General features: G+C 36.1%; 1 protein-coding gene across 1 annotated transcript; it reads right to left on the reverse strand.

Moving 5' to 3' along the window:
* Window positions 1–141: 141 nt before the first annotated feature.
* On the reverse strand, window positions 142–21,890 carry LOC135678515 (WD-40 repeat-containing protein MSI4-like). Its single transcript, XM_065191420.1, has 15 exons — window positions 21,638–21,890; window positions 18,253–18,316; window positions 16,540–16,626; window positions 15,388–15,450; window positions 10,137–10,202; window positions 9,970–10,044; window positions 9,676–9,751; window positions 5,915–6,128; window positions 5,749–5,830; window positions 4,261–4,334; window positions 3,993–4,104; window positions 3,836–3,910; window positions 1,728–1,804; window positions 787–886; window positions 142–638 (listed from the first exon to the last, which is right to left on the reverse strand). Exons 1-15 carry the CDS (start codon window positions 21,781–21,783, stop codon window positions 516–518), a joined length of 1,434 nt encoding a protein of 477 aa, XP_065047492.1. The 5' UTR covers window positions 21,784–21,890; the 3' UTR covers window positions 142–515.
* Window positions 21,891–22,588: the final 698 nt, after the last annotated feature.

Below are 22,588 nucleotides of genomic sequence, written 5' to 3' on the forward strand. Positions count from 1 at the left end.
CTGTCACGTGGACAACCCCATGATCATGTCAACTACTTTTATTCTTATTTATTTCCCCCCTTTTTCAAAAAGAAAGGCTATAACGATCTTAGGCAGTAAGTATGAGAGGAGTAATTGAAAAACAAAAGACATGCATATTGGTAAATATGGACCAATTAGGATGAAGTTGGTCAGTTACTAACGGTTCATTGGCAATCTGATATGGTCCATTACAGTTATCAAAAGATATAGTTCAACATTTTCAGCATAATGTTGACTCGATTACAATTTTTCTGATCTCACGGACTGGTCCGATTCTTAGATATCCTGTCTCGTCAAAACCATGGATGTCGGTCATTACGATTTTTACCGTGTAGTGAATCCCAGTGGCAAAAATCCAAATACAAATGATGGACGGTATGATCTAAATCAGGCTACTCGTGCCACCCGCAAAGCAACTGCCTTCACCTCTTTTGCATCAAGCGACGACGTGACAAAGATCATCACCAGTGCAATGTCGAAACCACATGACTCATTTAGCTGTGGAATGAGCTCACCAATTGCTCATTCAGTTCTTCATCCTCATGCCTGTACCTCATCTCCAGCTCCGCCAGTACCTCATCCTCATGCCTGTGGATCAGATCACTCATGCGCCACACCTGCATTAACCACCAACGACCCAAATTTGTCACAAAACTCAAGAGCTACTGGACAAAAGAGTCACCCAAATGGTACAACTACATGGTCAAGGCAAACTCAATTTGTTAAATCATCTGATCTGTAGTGTCAGTTGAATGTTAAAAGTACCTGTAAAGTCCCACCTCCATTGACTCTTGCACAATCATCGGAAACGCTGGCTATGGTCCATGGTTCAGTTGCATTCCAATGGAAGTCCACAACTTTATCCCTGTTGTGTCAAAATTGAATATTTATAAGGCTGATTGCAGATTATTACAAAACCTGAAACGAGGAACTATAATGGAAGTCCAAAACTTTATCCCCAATCAACTTCACAAAACGAGGCACCATAATTCTCCAAATAAAAGTGCTATTAGACCAGCACAGACCGACTGCTATTTATCAGTCTGACCAAGCATTGGCACCAAAGCATGTTACTTGATATCACTTGATATGCCTTCCATTTTGGTTAACTGCTTGGTTTGTTGCAGTGACATTGAACAGAATAAATTGGTCTACTGCTTGGTATCTCTATACTGACAGCTTGCTGAAACCAGTATTGGATGGGGTATTTAAAATTGTGATCCTATTAGCTAAATAAATTTCTTAACCCATACTGACCATAGGACTCATGAACCTTAGAGGAACACAATGACACCATGGCCGGTGATCTCACCCTGAATCTAAAAACCTTCTCAAGCCTTCGTGTGGGATGATATCTTTCATTTTTGTTTTGAAAAATAAAAGCCCAGGCCAGAGCTCTGGTTGGGTGGAGTTTAGCTTGCAGGCATGTCAAGGACGAGTTCAGACTCCAACTCAAACTGGGGCAGGAGCTTTACCTGGTCGTAACCATATCTGACCCATTTACGTGAAAAATAAACAGCCAATCATAAACAAAAAGGAAACATGATTCCTTATATACTATTGCCTAAAGTTTAATGGACCAAAGCAAACAACAGCAGCCAAAAACAGACTAGATGGTTAACCATAGGCATTTCAAAAGCCTTGTGTAATTGGGGGTAGCTACAACCAGAATTTGCTCAACAGCAGGACAAACAACAGACTCATACCTGTGCCCTGCATGTTGAAAGAATAGACCAGGCGGGGCAGTAGGCGACCTCATAAAATGTTCATAACTTGCGCCAACCTGAAAAGAGGGGGAATAACTTCACCAAGATGTAAAACTTCAATCATGCAAATGTCATCAGCTAAATAGTGATTTCTCTGAAATTCTCGTGAAGTGTACAATAATATTGATTGTCTGTTTAAACATTTCAGAAACTATGAAATTATTATGGAATACGAGTGAGCTGAAAACTAGATAATGAAAGCTAAGAAAGCATCATCTCATGTCTAACGAACATTATAAAAACCAAAGTTTTCAGGCCAAATTGATAATCTACTCTGGGGCATGACCTACACTACTAGCAAAGCCTAGAAACCAAATCATACAATTTGCTAACCTTTTACATGATCATCAAGCCAACAAAAAATCGATTCCCAAAGCATTTCAAAATAGAATATAAAACATTAATCTCAATATGAATGTGTTTTGAGTACATGCATATCAAAATTTGACATATTTGATGTTTCTGAAATTGTTAATTTTTGGTGCCCATGTATTATAGGTCTATCCACAGTTACCTGGAATGTTGTGCATTTCAAATAAGAATAAAAAACATTAATCTCAATTTGGATAATATTGACACTTTTGAAGTGTCTGTACTGTTGATAATATTTTAGGAGATAATAGTATATGCTCATCTTTAGATACCTGGAACCTAAAATATGTCAGGTCATGGGTATGGGTTGTAGGATAAGCTATGCCACCTAACTTGATTGATCATATGCAGGGGTTATGACTAATTAATTTATTAGTTGGATTGTGGTAAATGTTGGATCAATTATTTAAGTTGCTTCGTATATTGTATAGCAATACATTGTTTTTACCAAGTACTTAACTATACATCATGATGGATCAATAACAGTGGTAGTTTACTTCCTGTTGATGAATTAGAGAGTAAAAATCTCAATTTTATTGTTTTTAACTGGTTCATATATGCTAAATGATATTAATAAGGTTACCCCAAATTACCATAAAGATCTGGGATGTAACAGCATAATGAATTGGGAAGAGGCAGTAACATAGAAATTCCAAGCAACTAAAGGCTTAAATTTTTGCACCACGGAAATGCCCTGAGTAAGACTTAAATAAAATTATTATTCATTCCGATTTAAGAAAAGATTAAGATATTTGAGGGTGTCTTGGGTCCAGATCGCAAGATCTAGATATTTGAACAATGGTTGAAACAAATAATTTGACTTTCATCTCAGTATCTTCATCTCAACTACAATAAATTTTCATGTGCAGTTTCTGACTGGCTGAAAATTCAAACTACAAAGTATTAGTGTTTGCCAACGAAAAGGTTAGTGCAGTTCACTCTGATATTAGTAAAATAACAAAAGAAGATAAAAGAGTTAATTTATATCTTTCTTTCCTCCAAATGCACAATGAAAAAAAAGACTCCAGATTTAATCTTTTCATATGCATATGGGCAACAAGATCTCTCACGTTTTACCGTAGGATATAAGAACCCCGATCTTGACTCCTAAATTTGGCTGATTATACTTGGAAGATTTCATTCAGAGGAAGTTTAGTATGTTTAGTCCCACATCAGTTGATGAGTAGGGGAACCAGTGCTTTATAAACCCCTAGCGTCACCATCTATCCTTAAGAGGTGCCTTTTGGGGCTCACCTCAAAAGGGCAAAATTGTGCGAGCTTACCCAAAGCAAACAATTTCTCACGAGACCTCAACATGTAAAACTATTAATTGACTTTGGTGGTTATAAGTTTTTAGGCGGCTTTTCATGAAGGTGGATATGACATGATGTTATCAGTCAAACAAACTGTTAAGTTTACGATGAGCTTCAGGACAACCAGGTACAGATGCTCTCCTCGACAAAAGATAGAAGCAAACAATATGGAAATAGAAATATGATCGACAAACCTAGCAGATGCCCCCATGCCTAATGGTCATGCTAGTACAAAACAGTGATGCTAAATATCCATTTGGCAAAATATTTCTAAATATGAAAGATTATCCACTAAGGTAGCAAGATCATAATCCTTAAAAAGGTCAATATCAAGAAATTTGCTATCTTTGTGCAGTTAAATACCTTTGCATAGTCCCAAATGTTTACGAGATTATCCTCTCCAGCACTTCCAAAAACTGATGATTTATCTGGAGACCACTAGAGAAGAAATTAAATAGCATTGAGGTGGACATTTCAACTTCTAAGTTCAAAGATGCACAAAAAAGGAAAATATTATTGCCTGCACACAAAGAACAGCGGCTTTATGATGTTGAAAAGTGTGTAAAGATGACCCTGCACCACCAGAAGTCAGGTTGCGCCGGTCGAATATTTTAACAGAAGAGTCTGCAGAACTGCAAGTATCAAATAATAAGTTAAATTGACATGTTTTTAACTTTTATAAGCAACAATAACAGTGCATTCACAGAAAATTCATTGTGTTTAGGACACAGCTGAAAAGGTGAAGATATCAGTAGAATCCAGTTGAACACTTTGGCTTGTTAAAGTACCCAGTTAAGAGAAAATTTTCATCATGAGGACTCCAATCAACACAATTAATGTCACCATCATGAGCTTTCTCAACCTGTTCAATGGCAAAACGAAATTAGGACTCAGCGAATAGCACGACTACAGAATAAATATATTAAAATTATGAAATATATGATAAATAAGAATAATATCATGAACAGACTACAAAACCATACTACTTAAGGTGGCAATTCCTTTATGACACAGCTAGCAGCTCAATCAAATGTAACTGTAGACATTCTGACATGCCACTTTACAATCACTACATTTACATCAAAATAAAAAAATTCAACAGAAAGACAACATGCCATATCATATGCATTACACAACAATATAAAAAGGAAACAGAGAACAATGAAATGAATTATTCAGCAACTGTGAATGACATGTTGCTCAGTGATTCAAGTACCTTGTACATGAAAAAAAAGAAATTTTTAGTCAATACATACAACAGCAAAAACTGAAAGAAGAACAGGTGTTGTGTGTAAATCAGCAATCACATGTGAGAGTACGTGCATATATGCATGCTAAAATGGTATAATCAATCTTGTTTATACAGTTTCTCCAATACTCAATGATCAAAAAACAGATTTTCACCAAGAAAATACTAAATAATGCATTTGTTGGCACTAAATATCAAGAATTGAGGTGCCACTAGCGTTGTCTGGATGCTGAACACTAGCACAGTACATGACATGTACATGCCAACACAATAAAGCAATAAAGTAGCAATAAAAGAAAAAAGGGACAATGGGAAATAGAAATAGTATCAAGTATCAACAATAGCAAACTAGTAATAAGTACTTAACTTTCCTCGCCTTGGGCATTGTTACACTCCTCTTGCCTCCATCAGGCAACTTGGAGCAATTTTTTTATATTGTTGCAGTAAGGTGATGCAAAAGTGACCAATATATCAATAGCTGAAACCCTAAATTAAAAAGTGAAGCCTAAACCTTTAGACCATTCTTTTAAAAACATAAATGCTCAAGTGACATGCTCGAGACAAAGGGTTGTCATTCTGATTAGTATGGATCAACCTACCATGCTAGAAGGTATCAATACGCAACATGCCGATCCATGTTGGAGGTGTAGACACATGGCTATTCTATCATGTGCCAATCAGTACAGGGGCATGCTGACTGATAACGCACAATACCATGTATTGCTAAAATGGTACAGCCATGCTCCTATACCATAAAATATCAAGCCTTGCCAGAGTTCACAGTGTCACTTAAGCCATATATGTTTAACTTCATTGATGATTAAGTCAATTAATGTACAAATGCAAGAAATTAGCTGTGCATACTATTGCTAGTAGAATACATGGTCTTTCTTGAAAAAACTGATTCCCACTAATTAAAAGAGAAGTTGGCTTCCACATTGTATAAAAGTAAAAAGGAAAATTCCAAATTAATAACGAAGTTTATGAAAGGTAGTTGAAAATGCATCACAAGAAAAAACATTTGAACCTTGAGGGCAGGACTTCTCCCAGCACGAGCATCCCACAGAATAAGGCAAGAGTCATCACCTACGCTACAAAATTCCTGTGGACTTAAGAATAACAATGACAAAAAGTTACCACAATTGTGCATTATAATCACATTATTTTTAGCAAATTAGTAACCATGCAATTACCTAAAATGGCAGAACTGCACATCTTCAACAGTATCTGTATGCCCATGGAATATACTTCGTGGTGCAACAGTTGGACTGTCTGAAATCTTATCTTCACTGGCGTTCACAGATTGCATATGGCTCGGGCTTCCCATGGGCACCCCAAGAGAAGTAGTATTTGCTAAAGAAGATACATGATCACGTATGCACCATAAAACCACTAAATTGTCCCTCCCTGCAAAAAAATAAAACTTCAATCTCAAATATGGAATAAGATCTGCTATTAGAAAAGAAACAATGACTTACAACTATAGGTAGAAGACCCAAATTTGACCATGACTAATACTTTCCAAGGCAATAACATGATTGCACCCACACATTGACCTAATACATACACATTCAAGGCCCAAACAAAAATATTGCTAGATTTCGTATGGTTTCTTTCTCCATCAAACTACAACATTTGACAGGATATTATGCAAGATATTTGCAAACCACAATTTTCTGATAGTTGACATGCTTAATTTGATACCCATGCAGTATCTAAGCCAGCATACAAGGTTTGGATCCTAAACAAGACAAGCTTATGCCAGGCACACCAGCTAGTTTCACTGAAGTCTTATCTGAGCCAAGGTTGAAAACAGTAGCATGCATAAATGTGAACATAATTGATCACCATTAAAATGGCAACCATATCACTCTAGTATCTTTCTCGGCCATGCGCAGCTTCTGCTAATTAAAGGAAGCCATATTAGCCCAAAGGCTAGGTTGCTGAACTTATGCCAGGATCACCAACAAATTTCACTAGAAGTCTTGGCTCAGCCAAGGATGAGCATAGCAGCGTGCATAGATGCGAACATGAGTTGACCACCATCAAAATGCGAACCATATCACTTCAAAATCATGCTCCCCCAAACAGACCTTGTTTGCTGTCTTAATGAAAGGATCTACTTCTGTTGGGGAAGCTACATTAACCCATAGGTCAAGTTGCTGCAACATCAGCTTTTCCTCAAATGGTGCAATGATGTTATAGCGCAAACTCTCTAATGAGCTGAAATAACCTGAAACAATTTGTGTATTTTGTTGGTTAGAAACTTCAGATTCTTCGCCAATATTGGTCGAAACAGATCGGATGCTACAAAAATTAGAACTCCATATGGATGTACATTTATTTACTGGATGTAGATTCAGATAACCTTTGGAATAAGGATCCAGATCCATATAGCCAGATAAATTTTGGATCTGAATAGGCAATACTTTAGATCAATCCATATTTGACAGTGAAATTTATGGTTTCTGTATTCAAGCCAAGGATTTAACTCCATGTTAAATACTAGTTTTGTTAACCATTCAAACCAGTACAACACCAGCACATATAGCTGTATCAGGACCACACTGCCCTCTATCATAAAAAAAAATGTAACAAAAAATTAAATACTGATCAGGACCAACTCATATGGTCCAATACTGGTCCTTCAACGGAAATTCGATTCCTCGGTTAAAGCTTTATTTGACATTTGCAAATTAATCCCATCTACCGAAGTGATCTTTTCCGTGATAAACCTACTGTTGTGTGCATCTTTTTTACATATACAAAATATTTAGTAATAAACTAGTTCTTAGAAACTCAATTCATATGTTATCTGCCTAGAATCTGATCTGTATCTGTATGTCCTCCACATCCAATTTTCTTCTCAAGTCTTGATGGTTGTCAAACATCTGATTTGTATCCATATGTCATAAGTCCAATACATAGTTTGTATTTGAATCTCCATATCTGTATTATATCCAATCATATATCTATAGTTCGTTTTTGCTGTGTTGCACAAATATCGTTCCAAAATTCAGTATCAATCTAAACTATCCGAGTATCCGTACCAATATTCATACTCACCAGTTAAAAGAGGATATAGATATTGCAAATTAGAAATACTCCAAACAAAATAAAAAAATGCTAGTTTAAAGTCAGTGTTAATATGGAAGGCACCCAAGCTAAAATTTTCATCATTAATAATTCATCCACCAAAGAAATTCAACTGTTAACTTGAAAGACAACATAAGCAAAGAGAAACTCTATTATTCCAGATTAGTATAATAAATTTACGAGTTAATCATCAAATTATAATATTAAACCATGAATCTTACAGGATCCCAACAAAATACAAGAACTACTACATGCCCTTGACAGATGAATTTCTGTATAAAACATATCCACTGATGATGTACATCTCAAAAGAAATATATATATATATATATATATATATATATATAGATAGATCAGATGGAGAATTGGAGATGGACATACTATACTGTAGGCAGCCTAGTTAATTAGGATTATACCAAGTCACCTCTAATCAGGTCAGTCAAAGAAAAATAATCAACACTTATCATAAGATATATTATAATCTATTATTTATTGAACATATGTATAAAAGACATTTTATACATTCTCCATTGATACATCAACCACAAGATATACTATAACCCGTTTCATAGCATTTTAGCATGTTAGCAACACAATACAAGACTTCATTGTCATGACACAAGCTCTAGAAAAGAACCTTGAATTACTTCAAAGCCAGTCAATCTTCTCGATACAAGGCTCCAATGTCATTATAGAATAGGCATGAGAAACAACCATGATTTAGTGATTATGTCCCGTTTTCAACCTTCTCTTAAGTACTCAGGTCAATGATGTTAGCTACTGCAATCCAAGCGTTAATTGACTATAAGAATGTTGGCGACAGCACTGTTAGCAGATAGATGATAAAATCATAACCACAATACATTATCCAAGAGTAGTTCAACATGGAAATTTGAAAATGTCATAGCATGGATACTCTCATTGGTCATCTCACTCACTGAGAACCTGACATAAATACAACTCACCAAGTCGTGTCACATTGAACTCCATATTTCAGGTGCTCACGTCTATTTTTTCAATGCGCAAAGTCCATAGTTATCAAAAGAATTTAAAAATCATTTTAAATATTCATATGCTCAAAACCAGATCATGTGTTTGGTTCATATCTATATCTAGATGAAAGGAATAAAATTCAACCAAGGATTGGCACCTGTTCATTTAGCATAGTACTGGTTGATATTCAATTTTTTTTACTTTATCCTGTAATACTGAATGTTACAGGTCGATATACCGCATGATATATAGGTACCATGTCAGGTCCAACCAATCACCAAAACCAGCTTTGGGCTGAGATGTAAATCCTCGCATGAAAGTATTTAAGCTCAATGAATATTTATTATAGTACACCTTAATTTTCTAGAGGGGCCATAAAATATATATAAACATTGTATATTATTTGCACTTGTCTCATAATTAGAAAGATCAGCATGTTCAAAATCCCTATCACAAAATTCTCGTTTCAAAGAAAAAAAAAGAGGAAACCTTTTTCTTCCGAAGTAATAGGATTACCATGTAAGAGTACTAGCTGTAGAAACAGTAACTACATGCCAACATAAAAGTTATTTAGCCCTACCCAAACATTACATAAATGTGAACCTCAGTTAATTAACTAACATATTATAGAGATGTGTCATGATGTTCAATACAAGAAGGCTACATTTAGATGAATGCACTAAGCCATCTAATAAAATGTACCAACTAATTCTTAAAAGGAAAAGTAAATTATTTAGCAACAAAAGATAAGTATATCATACCACTGAAAAGGTTGGAAAAATGCAAAAACATTTAATGAAAGTGGATAAGTGAACAAGGTTGCGATATTTAAAGGAATCAAACTTCACTAAAAATTAGCTACAACCTCCAGAAAGTACAAGGGCTTCATAATTGCACATGGCAAGAGCATATTCTGCATTACTTTGATGTCCTGTTAATATCTGCAAGATCAACTGGATTATGAGTCAAAGTACCTGCTTAGACAATTCAAATTACAACAGAATGAAGTTTAGTAGGAAACAAACTAACTGTAAGATGCAAAATGCTCTTTGAATTAAATAATTAAGAAAAAATAAATTAACAAATTAACTATCAGGTTATGATGGATGAAATCTAATAGAACTGCTTTGTAAAACTTGTAGAAGTAGGAAAAGGAAACCAAATTTGGATGGGAATCTGCAGGTCCAAGATCATCACCACAATCAGGCTGTGCATCAACATCCCAAATAAGTACCTGTGCCACCACCAGGAAGACCAACCAACATTTCATCTGACATCAATGAAAATCAATGAAAATTATCAATTCTTGAATGTAATAAAACATACTTCAGGACTGTCAGTGTGTGTTGCAACTATGTTACTATTTTGAGGAAGTTCTCTGATTCTGTTAACCTGCAAAATATAAGACATCAATGACACTTGTTTTTAATCCCATCTATTAGGATAAGAAAGAATTAAGCTAAGTCACACTACTCAGTCTGATCTAAGTGTCACTCTTTGGACATATGAACAAACCTAATCAAGTCAAATCAAAGTTAAAGCCAACTATCGTAATCAAATTTAAAACTAACACTTGCTAACACAAATATGATTAATAGATCTGTCTTCTTGGATCACATTCATTGATTCTGTTGCATGTGGTGCACTCTCAAGCAATGACCAATCATATGGTATAGCAATAATACAGTCCAAAATTCCAGCCCCTTAACTTGTCGACCACTAGATTTAAATGACACAATGGACCCAACAAACCAGCTCAGCTTCATCTTCTTCCCCATACTCATTGAGATTGTCTTCTGACTTCTTGCCTCCGCTTGGATGATTGCCATGCTCAGGTGACAGGAAAATCTTCAATTAGGGCAAACCCATCAAGTAGGACAATTGTGCACCAAGTGATCTGCGGTATTCTTATGGTTGGCTTCAACCAGAACAGATTCATGATGTAAATACTCCAAAGGCCTTTAACTGAGTCTTCCATCTTTTGTACCTTGTGAAACCTTAATTGTTAAAATTATTCAAATCTAAGAGGAAGAAATCATTGCCACATCAAATTCAGCTTGACCCACATAGTAATTTCTCAAACCAATCTTCTATTGTCTTGTTGTCAATAACACCATATGAAGGCTGCTCCCTTCATTTTTCCAATAAAATTTTCACGTGATTGATAATATCAATCTTGACATCAATCAAGATCCAGCTGACCTCTGAACTCAGAAACATTTAGTTCATGCATTTGTCTCCTCAAGCAACCAGTGCCTCACAAGTAGGTATTTCTTCTATTCTAGTGGCTCCCAACCTCAGCTTCTTGAACACTAGAATGTCCTTTGTCCATCAAAGGATCGCTAGTTAAAGGTCCAAGCTCCTAGATAGTTAAATCATCTCACCATCAGTAGAAATTCTTTCTCAATCTTGTTTCTTTTTTCCAGAAAAGAAGATAATATATAACTAAATAAAAAGATTACACCTTGTGCTCATGATATCAGCATACAAAACAGAACTAAGAGGTGTAGACCAATCCCCTCTCCAAAAATATGAGGGCTTTGTACTCCTAACAAAATTTGCCAGCCAATTGGCACGCCTATACCCTCGTGGTAAATGTGGGGAAGTTTGTAAACAGCAAATGAATTAAGTAGTGAGAGAGTATTCTCTAAAAAGATTCAACATCCTCCATGGAGGCTCAATATTGTTACTGAGCATTTGAATATCAGCTTCAACATCAATGTCCACCTCAATCCTTCCAACACCAGCTTGCTTTACATGAAAAAGGCCCTCATTGGCATCAAATAAGTCATTATAGCAATATCTCTGTTAGTGATGAAGTTGCAACCTGCAAGAAGACATTTACCATCATTATCCCATATATGCACCTTCATGAGATTGATAATGATGGAAACCATCTGCATTAAATTTCAACTATCTTGGTGTAGGTTTGACCCAAGAAAACCAAAATCTGAATTGCCCCACTTTGGATCCCCTCAGATGTTTTTCCTGTAATGCAATTAGAAATCCAAGCCACGGTTGTGAAAAATATATTAGTAATTTTGCATCCAGAAAACCATCTAATTTCTTTCACAATCTTGTTAAATCTAGCTTTGTGGACCTCCAATGATTGAATATTTCAAATATTTTCTCTTCATTAGCCATCTGATCCAACTCTTTCCCATTCCAGAGTTCCGCACCAAAACCAATGGAAAAAGACATTTAAAATAGGAAGAGGTAGATCACTGGCTCTAATACTAGTTGATACAAATAGGCACCTGTGGACAAATAGTGTAACTGCAAAGTTTTGAAGTCCTAACTTGTTGCAGGTAAGATGCGGATGAGGTATCCCACAATTCCAATGCTGTAATATTAATGTCAGATCTGGAGTAAACAAGTCTGCCTTAGCGACCAACAAGTTTTATGTTCACAGGTGTAATTATTGCGTAACATCAGATTCTGATACTCCTGAAGGATGTTTGCTTGCTTTCCTAAAATTCAGAAGTTGAAAATCTCCTCTTTGTATGATTGAACTTGCTATGGATGACTTTTTGACCAAAAATAAAAGAGACGGTAGAGAAAACAAAAAATGTTCGAAAATGATTGTCGCTTACCCACAAAATCCATCTCTAATTCCTTGTCTGATAACTAAGTTCACAAAAATCCTTTGTGCACTTTAAACATACTAAAAACTTGTTGTTTCAATATCTTCTCTTGCTATCATATATTATTATCAACCAGCGAAAATGCTATATTTGACGTGCAAGAAGGATGAAACTAGCTCGGATTAATTGAAAAGTTGATGTAAAATCTCATCTTTGCCTGATAGAAGTTTCCAACAACTGGATAGCAGTCATACATGCATAAAAAGTCATATACTACTGAAATCGTTGATTCAAGTTCTAGCAGGCTAAAATTTGTAACTTCAAAAGCATTGCATCTTATGAGACACATCTCACGTAATTTAAGTTCTATTGATCTTCTTGTCTTAATGTTTATTGGCTTCTTTGTTGTTTTGGAAGTGATCCCTTGAATATCGACATCGTTGAGCCTTAGAAAGTCGACTTTGGGCCCTCCATTACTGAAAGACAGGCTTTGTATATGTGCCACAATTGAACAAGCATTTGTTGGTGATAGTCACCATAGATTCTTCTTTATCTAATCTGAAATTATGGTCTGTAGTTGATACGATAGCAATAACAAGCCGTAATATCTCAATTGTTTAGGGTCGGCCACATGGATCTTTTACCTCATTGAGTTATGCAAAAGGTAATATCTTTCGATTAAATACTTATTTATAATTTGTTGTTGATATTCACTTGAATTGCCTTACTCAATTGTAAGACAGTAAGAGTAAGTAAAGATGAAATATATTCAACGCTAGCTAGCATATATGAGATATCAACATACTGAGCAAGGCACCACTATAGCTATGAGAAATCCACAAACATAAACTATCACTAAATTGATTCTAACAGAAATAATACATTTTCAAGCATGACCTTTGGACCTCACATGATCTTGTAAGAGTTGTTGCAGGGTAGCAAATATTGTCCTGCCAAACAAGAACACTAGAAGTCTCAAAATTCAAATCCTAATAGCAAAATAATTTGCATAACCTATATAAGACCCATATTTGGACTCTCAAACAATAAATAGACATAAAAAATGAGCACTTGAAGTTCCCTAAAATATGTACTAAATTTAATGAGCAAGATCTGTTCGAAAAATCAGAAAAGAATAATCTAATCAGGAAATACTCTTGTAAGCATTACACAATCGACCAGCCACTGTCCCAACAAAAACAGTAGTCAATTGATGTCATCCAAGAGTTTGACTTGCTTGGACCTAGCTCTGAGTCAGTCAACCCTTGCTAGGATTGGCCAAGGCGGGTCTAGCCACCCTGTAACAAGAATCTCATCAATTAGGGATACTAGCCTAGTAGTGTAGTTGTACATCAAGTGATATCCTCTGAACACTACAAACAAAAAAAGAGAGTAAGTTTACTCAATCCCCTAATATGGATGTCAAGGTAACACTTGGATCTGGTTTATATTGAGCAGAAGTTGCAATTGTCTTCCTTCCATTAGCAATCCCCACTTACATTTTGCTTCGATCTCCAAACCATCATTGTATAATTTCTCCATGATCACATAACAGCCACTGTTCCCTTGCTTTGTCCATGATCACATAGCAACCTCTGATCCTTGCACTGTATTTTACTATTAATTCCACATTTGAGTGGAAAAGACTTGTCTACATCATCATTTTATAAAATTGTCAGCATACACTTTGATTGAGTCTTTCATATAGCTGTTAAAGTTGTTCAGATTTCGGATGAAAACTCTATGTTATAATAAATTCTTCATGAAGTATGTAGAGATTTCTTGGAGCAACCTTCTGCTCCCATCAAGTTTACAAAATGAACTGAATCTTCCCGAAATAGTCAGTTGGTATCACTCAGAAAAGGATTCAAGATTGAATAAACAATCAAGGGAAGATGTTGGGGTCACCGGCTTCTAAACACACAGAAATCTAGCTATCTAACTTCATGTGCTTGACTCACTACGTAGTCAGTATTTCTGTGTCCTTCTCGGACTGACATCTTATGTTCTAATAGCTTGACACCTCACTGATAAAGAAAACATGAGATAGGATATCAAGAGAATAAAAATTAGGAGAAGCAGACCAAAAGGATCCTGTTCAGCTAGGAACGGCAACAAACTTTATTTCTATTCCAGTTTCAAAAAAATGATTTTTCAGTAAGGTGATTACACTGTTATACTAGTCCTATTACCATATGACTATCAATAAAGAACTAAGCTACCGACTAATACAACTACTATAAGCTTATCAAGACTACTGATATTCAAAGTATAATTATATATCAAACTCTTTGAATATAAGTACTAAACAAAGGATGAACCCGGCACAAGAGACTCCCACCAATGCAGGGTCTAGGAGGTAATGCAATCATATTTCTTTTCACTAACACAATCAAAGTTTAAAATCTAAGAATTGCTTATTAAATTTCATTAATAGATTTGTGTTATCTTGAATTGTCTTACATCTCAAGAGACAACTAATCGAGTGATTCCAAAAGATACTAAAGTCAAGATAGGGGAAGTAAAGAGACCAAAGCAGCCCTCACCTATCTGCAAGCAGCAGAAGAAACACAAAAGGGAGTTGGCTGACCCATACCACAACAACCAACAGTGTTTCCAACAAAAGGAGTGGCCATCATTTTATTGGGTGCGGGTGCAGCCAACCCTTGCCATGGCCAACCACCCTCAGGCCACCAAAACAGGGAGCAGCCAACTCAAGCAAGGATTCCACCAACATTTCTAGACTGACAAAAAATCGAGTAAAATATCAAAATGCATGTTTAGCTACTTGCTACTTTATTTCCAGCATTGGTACTATTAGTTTCCCTTAGTTCAGTTATTAGTTCATAGTTGGAGGACCTTAATTTTCATCCTAATGAGTTAATTAGGATGAGAATATAGAAATTATCAAAGAAATTGATATTAAGTCCACAAATGCCAATCAATAAACGAATAGTAGATGCAGATAATTTTGATTTCAAAAAGGTGTTTACCTCACCAGGATGAGTAATTGTTTTAATCTTTTTCACATAGGGAGATTGTGATTCTTCATCAAACTGCAAAATGAAATTACGCTTACATAGAACATGATAAATTCAATTATCATAAATTAGCAGAAACAACTTAGCATGAACATCAGATAGAAAAAGAAAAGGATAAAGGAGAAATAACTTGATAGAATACTTTCATGTTTACATCTTGCACATGTGTGAAGTGTATAAGAAGACTTGTCACTTCTTTCATTAGATTTAGAAGTGGTAGTCTTAAGGTAATAATAATAAAATTTGCAGTGCTGGCTTGGAAGAAGGCAAAGTAAGAAAATGAGATGAGACTTAAATATGACGGATCCAGAATATCACAGTTGTAATACAACCAAAATTACAAAAATATCCTGTATAAGCATAAATCAAGAAAATAGTTATTCAAAACTGCTAAGCCTCAATCTTGTGCTTAATCATACTATACATGGATAAACATAGCATGAATTCATTCAAGAATTCTATAAATATAACAATTCTATTGCTTACTCTTTCTCATTATGGTATCCAGTAAAAGTGAACTCCAATGGGATGACCGTCTGTCAAAGGTAAACCATCATGTCTGATATGCAGTTTCATGACCAGAGTAAAAAAAACAAAAAATCAATATTTTCTCCACAAGCTAAGACTCTAAATTCTACCAAGCTTTACAACCACAATAAACAATAATTTTGCAGTTCCTGCAAGTCAACCAGCTTGATTCATCATGGCAATGACAATGGCTTCTCACCATGACTAAAAAAGCAAAACTATGCTTTTCACAAAGAAACTCTTGTATTTAAAAGAAATAAATTCATTATGTACATGAGCGAAGTCTGAGCCAAATGAAGATGCAATAAAACTGATGTTGTGGAAAACTATACAAAGATCGATACATTACCTAGTAAACCATAAATTAGAATAAAAATAAAGTCATATCAAGTACAACCAACCTACATGGTCCAATACTGCTCCTTGGTTGGACTCGTAAATACTACTAGTCCAAACTGACCGGTAGAAAAAAAATTATTCCTTGACCCAAGTTTTGACATAAGAAGTCACATAACAATTATTGAGAGGCTCAAAATAAAACATTTAAAGCAGCAAACAAGCAACAAGATAGAGTACCACAGATAGGTGCTCTGCAGCTGCAGTCCTTGGTTTCACAACTTCACAGTTTGCTACGACAAGTGTGTTTGGATAAGTTCCATCAGTCTGAACAATAGAGAATAAATTGTTAAAAGAGCTGAGGAAATACATGAACTATCTTTTACTCTAAAGAACACTGCTAGTAAAGTCAAACTATGAAGACGAAAATACAATTAAAATATAAGACAACATCATAAGTACATGAACAAGATGCACACTTTGTAGTCCAGAACACCATATTCATGTGAGTGAGTGCTACAAAATAAGAGAAAATCAAATAGATAAAAAGGAAAAAGATAGCAAACGATTAGTTGCAAACAATATTAATAATGCGTTAAAGTGAACAGCTATTTTTTTTAATATTCTCTCCACAGTGCTCAAACAAAACTGAGAGAAATTTGGCAGTAATTGTTAAGTAACATGTTAAGTGAAATATTACTAGAACACTCTTCATTTGAGCGTTTGATTCACCATCCCAAATGAAAGTCCATCAAAAGAGCGAAGCAGGTAGAGAACATAAACATTTGGGCATAAAGCGCAAAATTATGATTAGTCCAACATATGCATTATGATTCTATGCAGGGGCACAACCAAGTTTTTCACCAGAGAAAGGTTATATAGAGAGGATAAAGTTTTAACGATCAGATGATAGTTAAAATCTCAACAACTCAGATTCTGAAATGATACTGATTTTGTTCTTATCAAGGTTGATGGTATTTATACAAATGGAAATTTCGAACTAAAAGAGAGCAAAATGTCCTGATGTCTCAACAGAAAGGGATGGCATGATTTGTAAGGGATTCAATTAAGAAAGAGCAATCCATAAAAGAAATAGATTATAGATTAGGAAAATATTTAGTTACAAGAACAAATCAGTCATTACCTACTAGTACATTGTGAGTTTTCAACAATGGGCTACAGTATCAGAGTAACACTATGGGCAATTAAGATAATTGAAAGAAATGAATACCTACAAAGCTAGATTATGATACTCATTATCAAATAAAGATTCTCATTTTGTTTGTATGGGAAGGCTTGAAAGGTTTTTTAACTAATTAACTATGTACCTTGTGAGTTAACTTTAACTACGACACAACTAATGCTACTATGCACAAGATCATACAAGTGTAATCATTGGCAATGACTAAGCTGATTCTTATCGTTTGGGACTATATATGTAAAATAATGCCCATAAGGTACAACCACAGTAACCTGAACTAACATTATATAGTTCCATAGGTATGATTCAACAAATGCCGACAATGATGTGTATCAAATGCATGCTGATGCACAATGGAGACTCAACTATACCACTTTAATCCGATCGATAGTCTGACACTTTAAGACAATTTCCTATAGGGACAAGAAAAGTGGAGAATTTAATGCCCATGACACCACCCTGAATATCACAACTGAGAATTTGTGATATAAAGAGTGGGCAATGCTTTACTTCCTTTGTATAATGTCTAATATGACCTATTATTTAAAATTAACTGCTATACAAACCCAGATTAACTAAGCCAGAGTAAACAAATGTGATGGTATTGGTTGAGGGACATTCTTTGGATTTGATGCAACCACTTATGACTAGATAATTTTTTGCTTATACTTGCCAAGCAACCAGGAAAGCTAACAACCAGAATGAAGAAATCCTTGTACAGCTAAAGTAACAGATTATCAAAAGTAACTTGCCCGTTCAGAAAGATAGAGACGTTGGATGTTCTTAAATGCCTTTTCCTCAAGTTGTTGACCCCACCTTACAGTAACAAAAACGTGAACAAAAATGGGTTAGACTTTAAATTTTGACATATTTCTAAAAAAGCAAAATTCAAATTAGAAAGAACTTTCACAATGTCAAGGCCATTGATATAGCCATAGATTATAAACTAGTTTCCACACCAATCTATAAAAAGGAAACAGGGAATAAAAGGTTATGCACATGATATCAAATCACAAATATTGTAATTGTTAGAATTTAGGAAGAAATCTAAAAAAATGATTTGACTTACAAGCAAGATTTCTAGACAAGCATAACAAAATAAATTTTACAATTGAACTCAAACAATACATATCTCTGCATCTTCTAGAATGATTAGAGTCCATGTTCAATGCTTGATGCAGCATTGATTTTGTAGGGTTAAGTTATAGCTGCGAATAATTATCATAAAAGGACATGCCCAATGCACGAGGCTCCCTCCAATATAAGGTCCGGTGAGAGTCTCTGTGTGCAATCTTAACTTCTAAAAAACAACACTATGTATACCTGAATTGACTTGGAAGCACAACATAGAATTAATCAGCATTCAACTTCTAAGCTTTAAGTTGATGTCTTTTTGGTACAACTGGCCAACCCTTTGCTTCCACTACCTTTAACCAAAATATCTATACATATACATGATAAATCCTATTGTTCCTTTTATTTTTGCACTAGAAAAGCTCCTCTTAGTTTCACCAACAAGAAGATCAATCAAGCCAATGTCAATAATACCCTCTTTCCACCCTTTCTCTACTTCATTCAAATTATACACACAAGCGCGTGTGTGCGCACATACACACACACACAAGCACACGTGCAAATGCACACACACACACGCACGCACCACACACGTATAAACATGACATGCACATCCATTTCTTGAAATCACCATAAAAAACCAAGAACCAAGAATCAAAACCACAATTTCCCAACTTCACCATTTATCTCAATCAGGCACATCATCAAAATCCACTTCCTCCATTATTATCTCCATTTACGTGGAGAAGGAAAAAAAAAGGATGGCAGGCACGACTGATTCTTGATATACCTACAGATTATAGGTGTTTAATGTACCAATCAACATCAACATGGAAAAAATAAAAAACTTATACACATAATACTGAGTCACAAATGCACCTTTTTTCTTTATAGTTTGTATGAGAGAATATAAAGAATAATTAACTTATAGACAAAATTGTTCAAATACTGGGGCAAAAATTACATAAAAACATGGATTGCAATACAGTCTGGTATGATATGGTATGGACATTATTTATCGTTACAACAAAAGACCGATAAGCCAAGCAACTAAAACCAGCCTATACATGACCGACCGGCATAAATGATACTGCTTGACAAGGATTGAAATTTCGCACCGTACCGGAATTTCGAAATATGCTTGGTATGGTAAGGTACTGTATACCGAGCAGTATATATATATATATTTTTTTTTCTTTTTTTTGCGATGTTGTAGAGAAAAAAGAAAAATTTGCGACGTCGTAGAAAATTTTTTTTCGCTGAGGCATTGCCTCTCTTCGCCTCGTGACGCCGATGCTCTTCTCCTCGCGCACGGATGAGAAGTCGCCACAGACGAGGAGAGCGGTGCCGATCTCAGGTTTTTTTTTTTTTTTTCCTATTTCTTTCTTCTCCTTCTGCCTCTTCTTTCACCTTCTCCCTCTTTCTTCTCTCTCGGTCACTATCGACTCCCTCTTTCTTCTCCCTTGGTCACCGTTGAATCCCCTCTTTCTTCTCCCTCGGTCACCGTTGACGATAACGGCCTCAATCGATGCTACTGCTCGATAGCGGGTGGTCCGTGTACCGATCTGCTGATGGACCGGGCGGTATCATTCAGTATTGCAAACCTTGCTGCTTGGTATACCCTGGATTAGGCCATGTACAAGTTTATATTGGGTGGTTAACTTACCCAAGGGACGAGGCTACTCAACTAGCCATTGGGTAGCCATTGAAGCCTTTGTGGGGTCTATAAAAAGCACCCACACACCCATTCTTCCCCCTCGCACACTTTCTCTCACTGCCGTTCTTTCTCACTTTCTCTTTCTCTCGTATCTCACTTAAAACTCACTTCATTGAAGATCATTAAGGGAGGTTGATTTCTGCAAGAAGAAGAATAAAAATCAAGATCTAGTCCATTTCCTCTAAAAATTAAAGTAAAATTCAAACTTAATCTCTAGGTTTTAAGTCTATGTTTATTCTTACATGCTTAGATTAATTTTTGAAGTCTAGACCTAATTTAGGAACTTATGCAATCTCCAGATTTGGTGGATCTAAGATAGATCCATGAGGATCAAACCTTGACACATCACGGTCCTAAGCCCATATAGGTACAAGTCCAAACATGTTACAGTGCATTTACTGTTTTATAATCTAAATTCAGTTTATATATATCTAATCCAATTGTATATAACCAGAAAAGGCGAGAAAAAGCCCCTAAAATATGTTTTTTTCTTAACTTTTAACCTTTGTAGGAGATTTCTGAAATATGGTATGTATAGGAGTACACTGTTCTGGCTCGGTACAATGCCACTCCAGGCCAAGACTAGTATAGGATCAGTACACGAGATTAAAAATCTTGCATTAGAACTCGCTGATGTTGTGTGTTTGCAAATTAAACTAACTTCGGAAGCATAACTTTGCATTAACCAGATTATGTTCTTCTTTGGAACACGGGTTGTCTATTCCTTACCCCTATCCATCATGACCAATAAGATCCGTTACAAACCCTGCTGCCTTAAACTCGGAAGAGAGACCGAGAAAAGAACAAAAGAAACAGAACATCACTCCTCTTCAACGCCAAGAAACTCGATCAAGCCAGCATCATCAGGATTCACTTTCCACCCTCATTATACTACGTCCAACTTCTGACGAAACACAACATACACATCCATTTTCTCAAATTCAAAACCCAGAACCCAGAACCAAGAACCGAAACCTCACTACCCAAGAACCAAGAATTGAAACCTTATTTACCGGCTAAACAAAGGAGAAAAAAAAAGTAGAACACAGCATATTTTATCTTTTCTTGATGTCACCTTCGACTCGAACTACGAAACCCGGAGCGAAACCCCTCTTACTGACTACAAAAGGAAATTCATATAATAGACCGATGTTTCCAAGATCCGCTCCCCCCACTGAATCCTAAAAATAAAACACAAACATCACGGCATGCAGTTATTGCCGAAACCCTAAATCGAACAAAATATTGATAGACAGCATATCAGATTCCCGAGAAATGCTAAGAATACAAGCAGTCGAAACCCTAACGTGGGTCAGAAGGAGCGGGGGGAAGGAGAAGCTGCAAACCGGCAGGAGAGGGAGGGCCAAGAAAGGTTGTCGTTGGTGAACCAGTCGTAGATCAGAGGTATGCGACCCTTCCACTTCAGGTACCCCTCGTCCTCCTCCGTCAACAGCCGAGACGCCAACTTCTTCCTCCGCCCTTTTACCACCATTCCTCCCAGCTCAAGTCTTTCCCGCCCCACTGCGAATGCGAAACGAATTCAATCAGCTGTCCGAACGCCGAGGCCAAGCCAAGTCAAAGGGGGTGGAGCGGACTCCTCTGTCGCGTCCCTGCCGTTATGAACCTTATCATCGTAACGCCCGAAACGATATTTTAATGAGACGCGTGTAACGTTACAACGCAGTTCTCGTCCGAAACAAGTGATTATAACGGTGTGTGGCCGTCCGTTAAGGACGATTTAACCGCCGAAACGCAGTGACGTAATTGAGCTCCGAATCAGCCACCAAAATGTCCGAGCAAATCTTTCCCTACCCGTCAATCTCGTCTACCTCGCGCGTGATTGGGACTCACATGGGGCCCATTGTTTCTCGGACACTCAGCAGTAAGGTTTTTGAGTTACGACTGTCAAATTCGACGGTTTCGTTAGCTCCAACTCTAAATTCGATGAAATCGATATCGTTGTTTTGGAGTCGGGTCAGAATTAGATAAATCAACATTATATTTGTTTTGCTTATGATTGTCATCTTCTCTAATAGATTATGAGAGGGTTAATGTTCAAAATCACAATCCATATATGCCAAGTTTTTACTTGAACTATGTTGAAATTTAATGAGCCCCCCTTGTTTCTGTTGTACATTGGCTGGTATAATTATTATCACGAATCATAAATGCGATAGGGGAATGAATCATTGGTAAGCTATTAATGTTGACAAGCGTCGTCACAACAGCAGGAAGGTATAATACTATTAATTGCTATGACAGGTCAAGACAGGCAAATGATAGCAATTTGATCTCTA

This window comes from Musa acuminata, chromosome BXJ1-7 (assembly GCF_036884655.1).
Source record: "Musa acuminata AAA Group cultivar baxijiao chromosome BXJ1-7, Cavendish_Baxijiao_AAA, whole genome shotgun sequence".
NCBI lineage: Eukaryota > Viridiplantae > Streptophyta > Magnoliopsida > Zingiberales > Musaceae > Musa > Musa acuminata.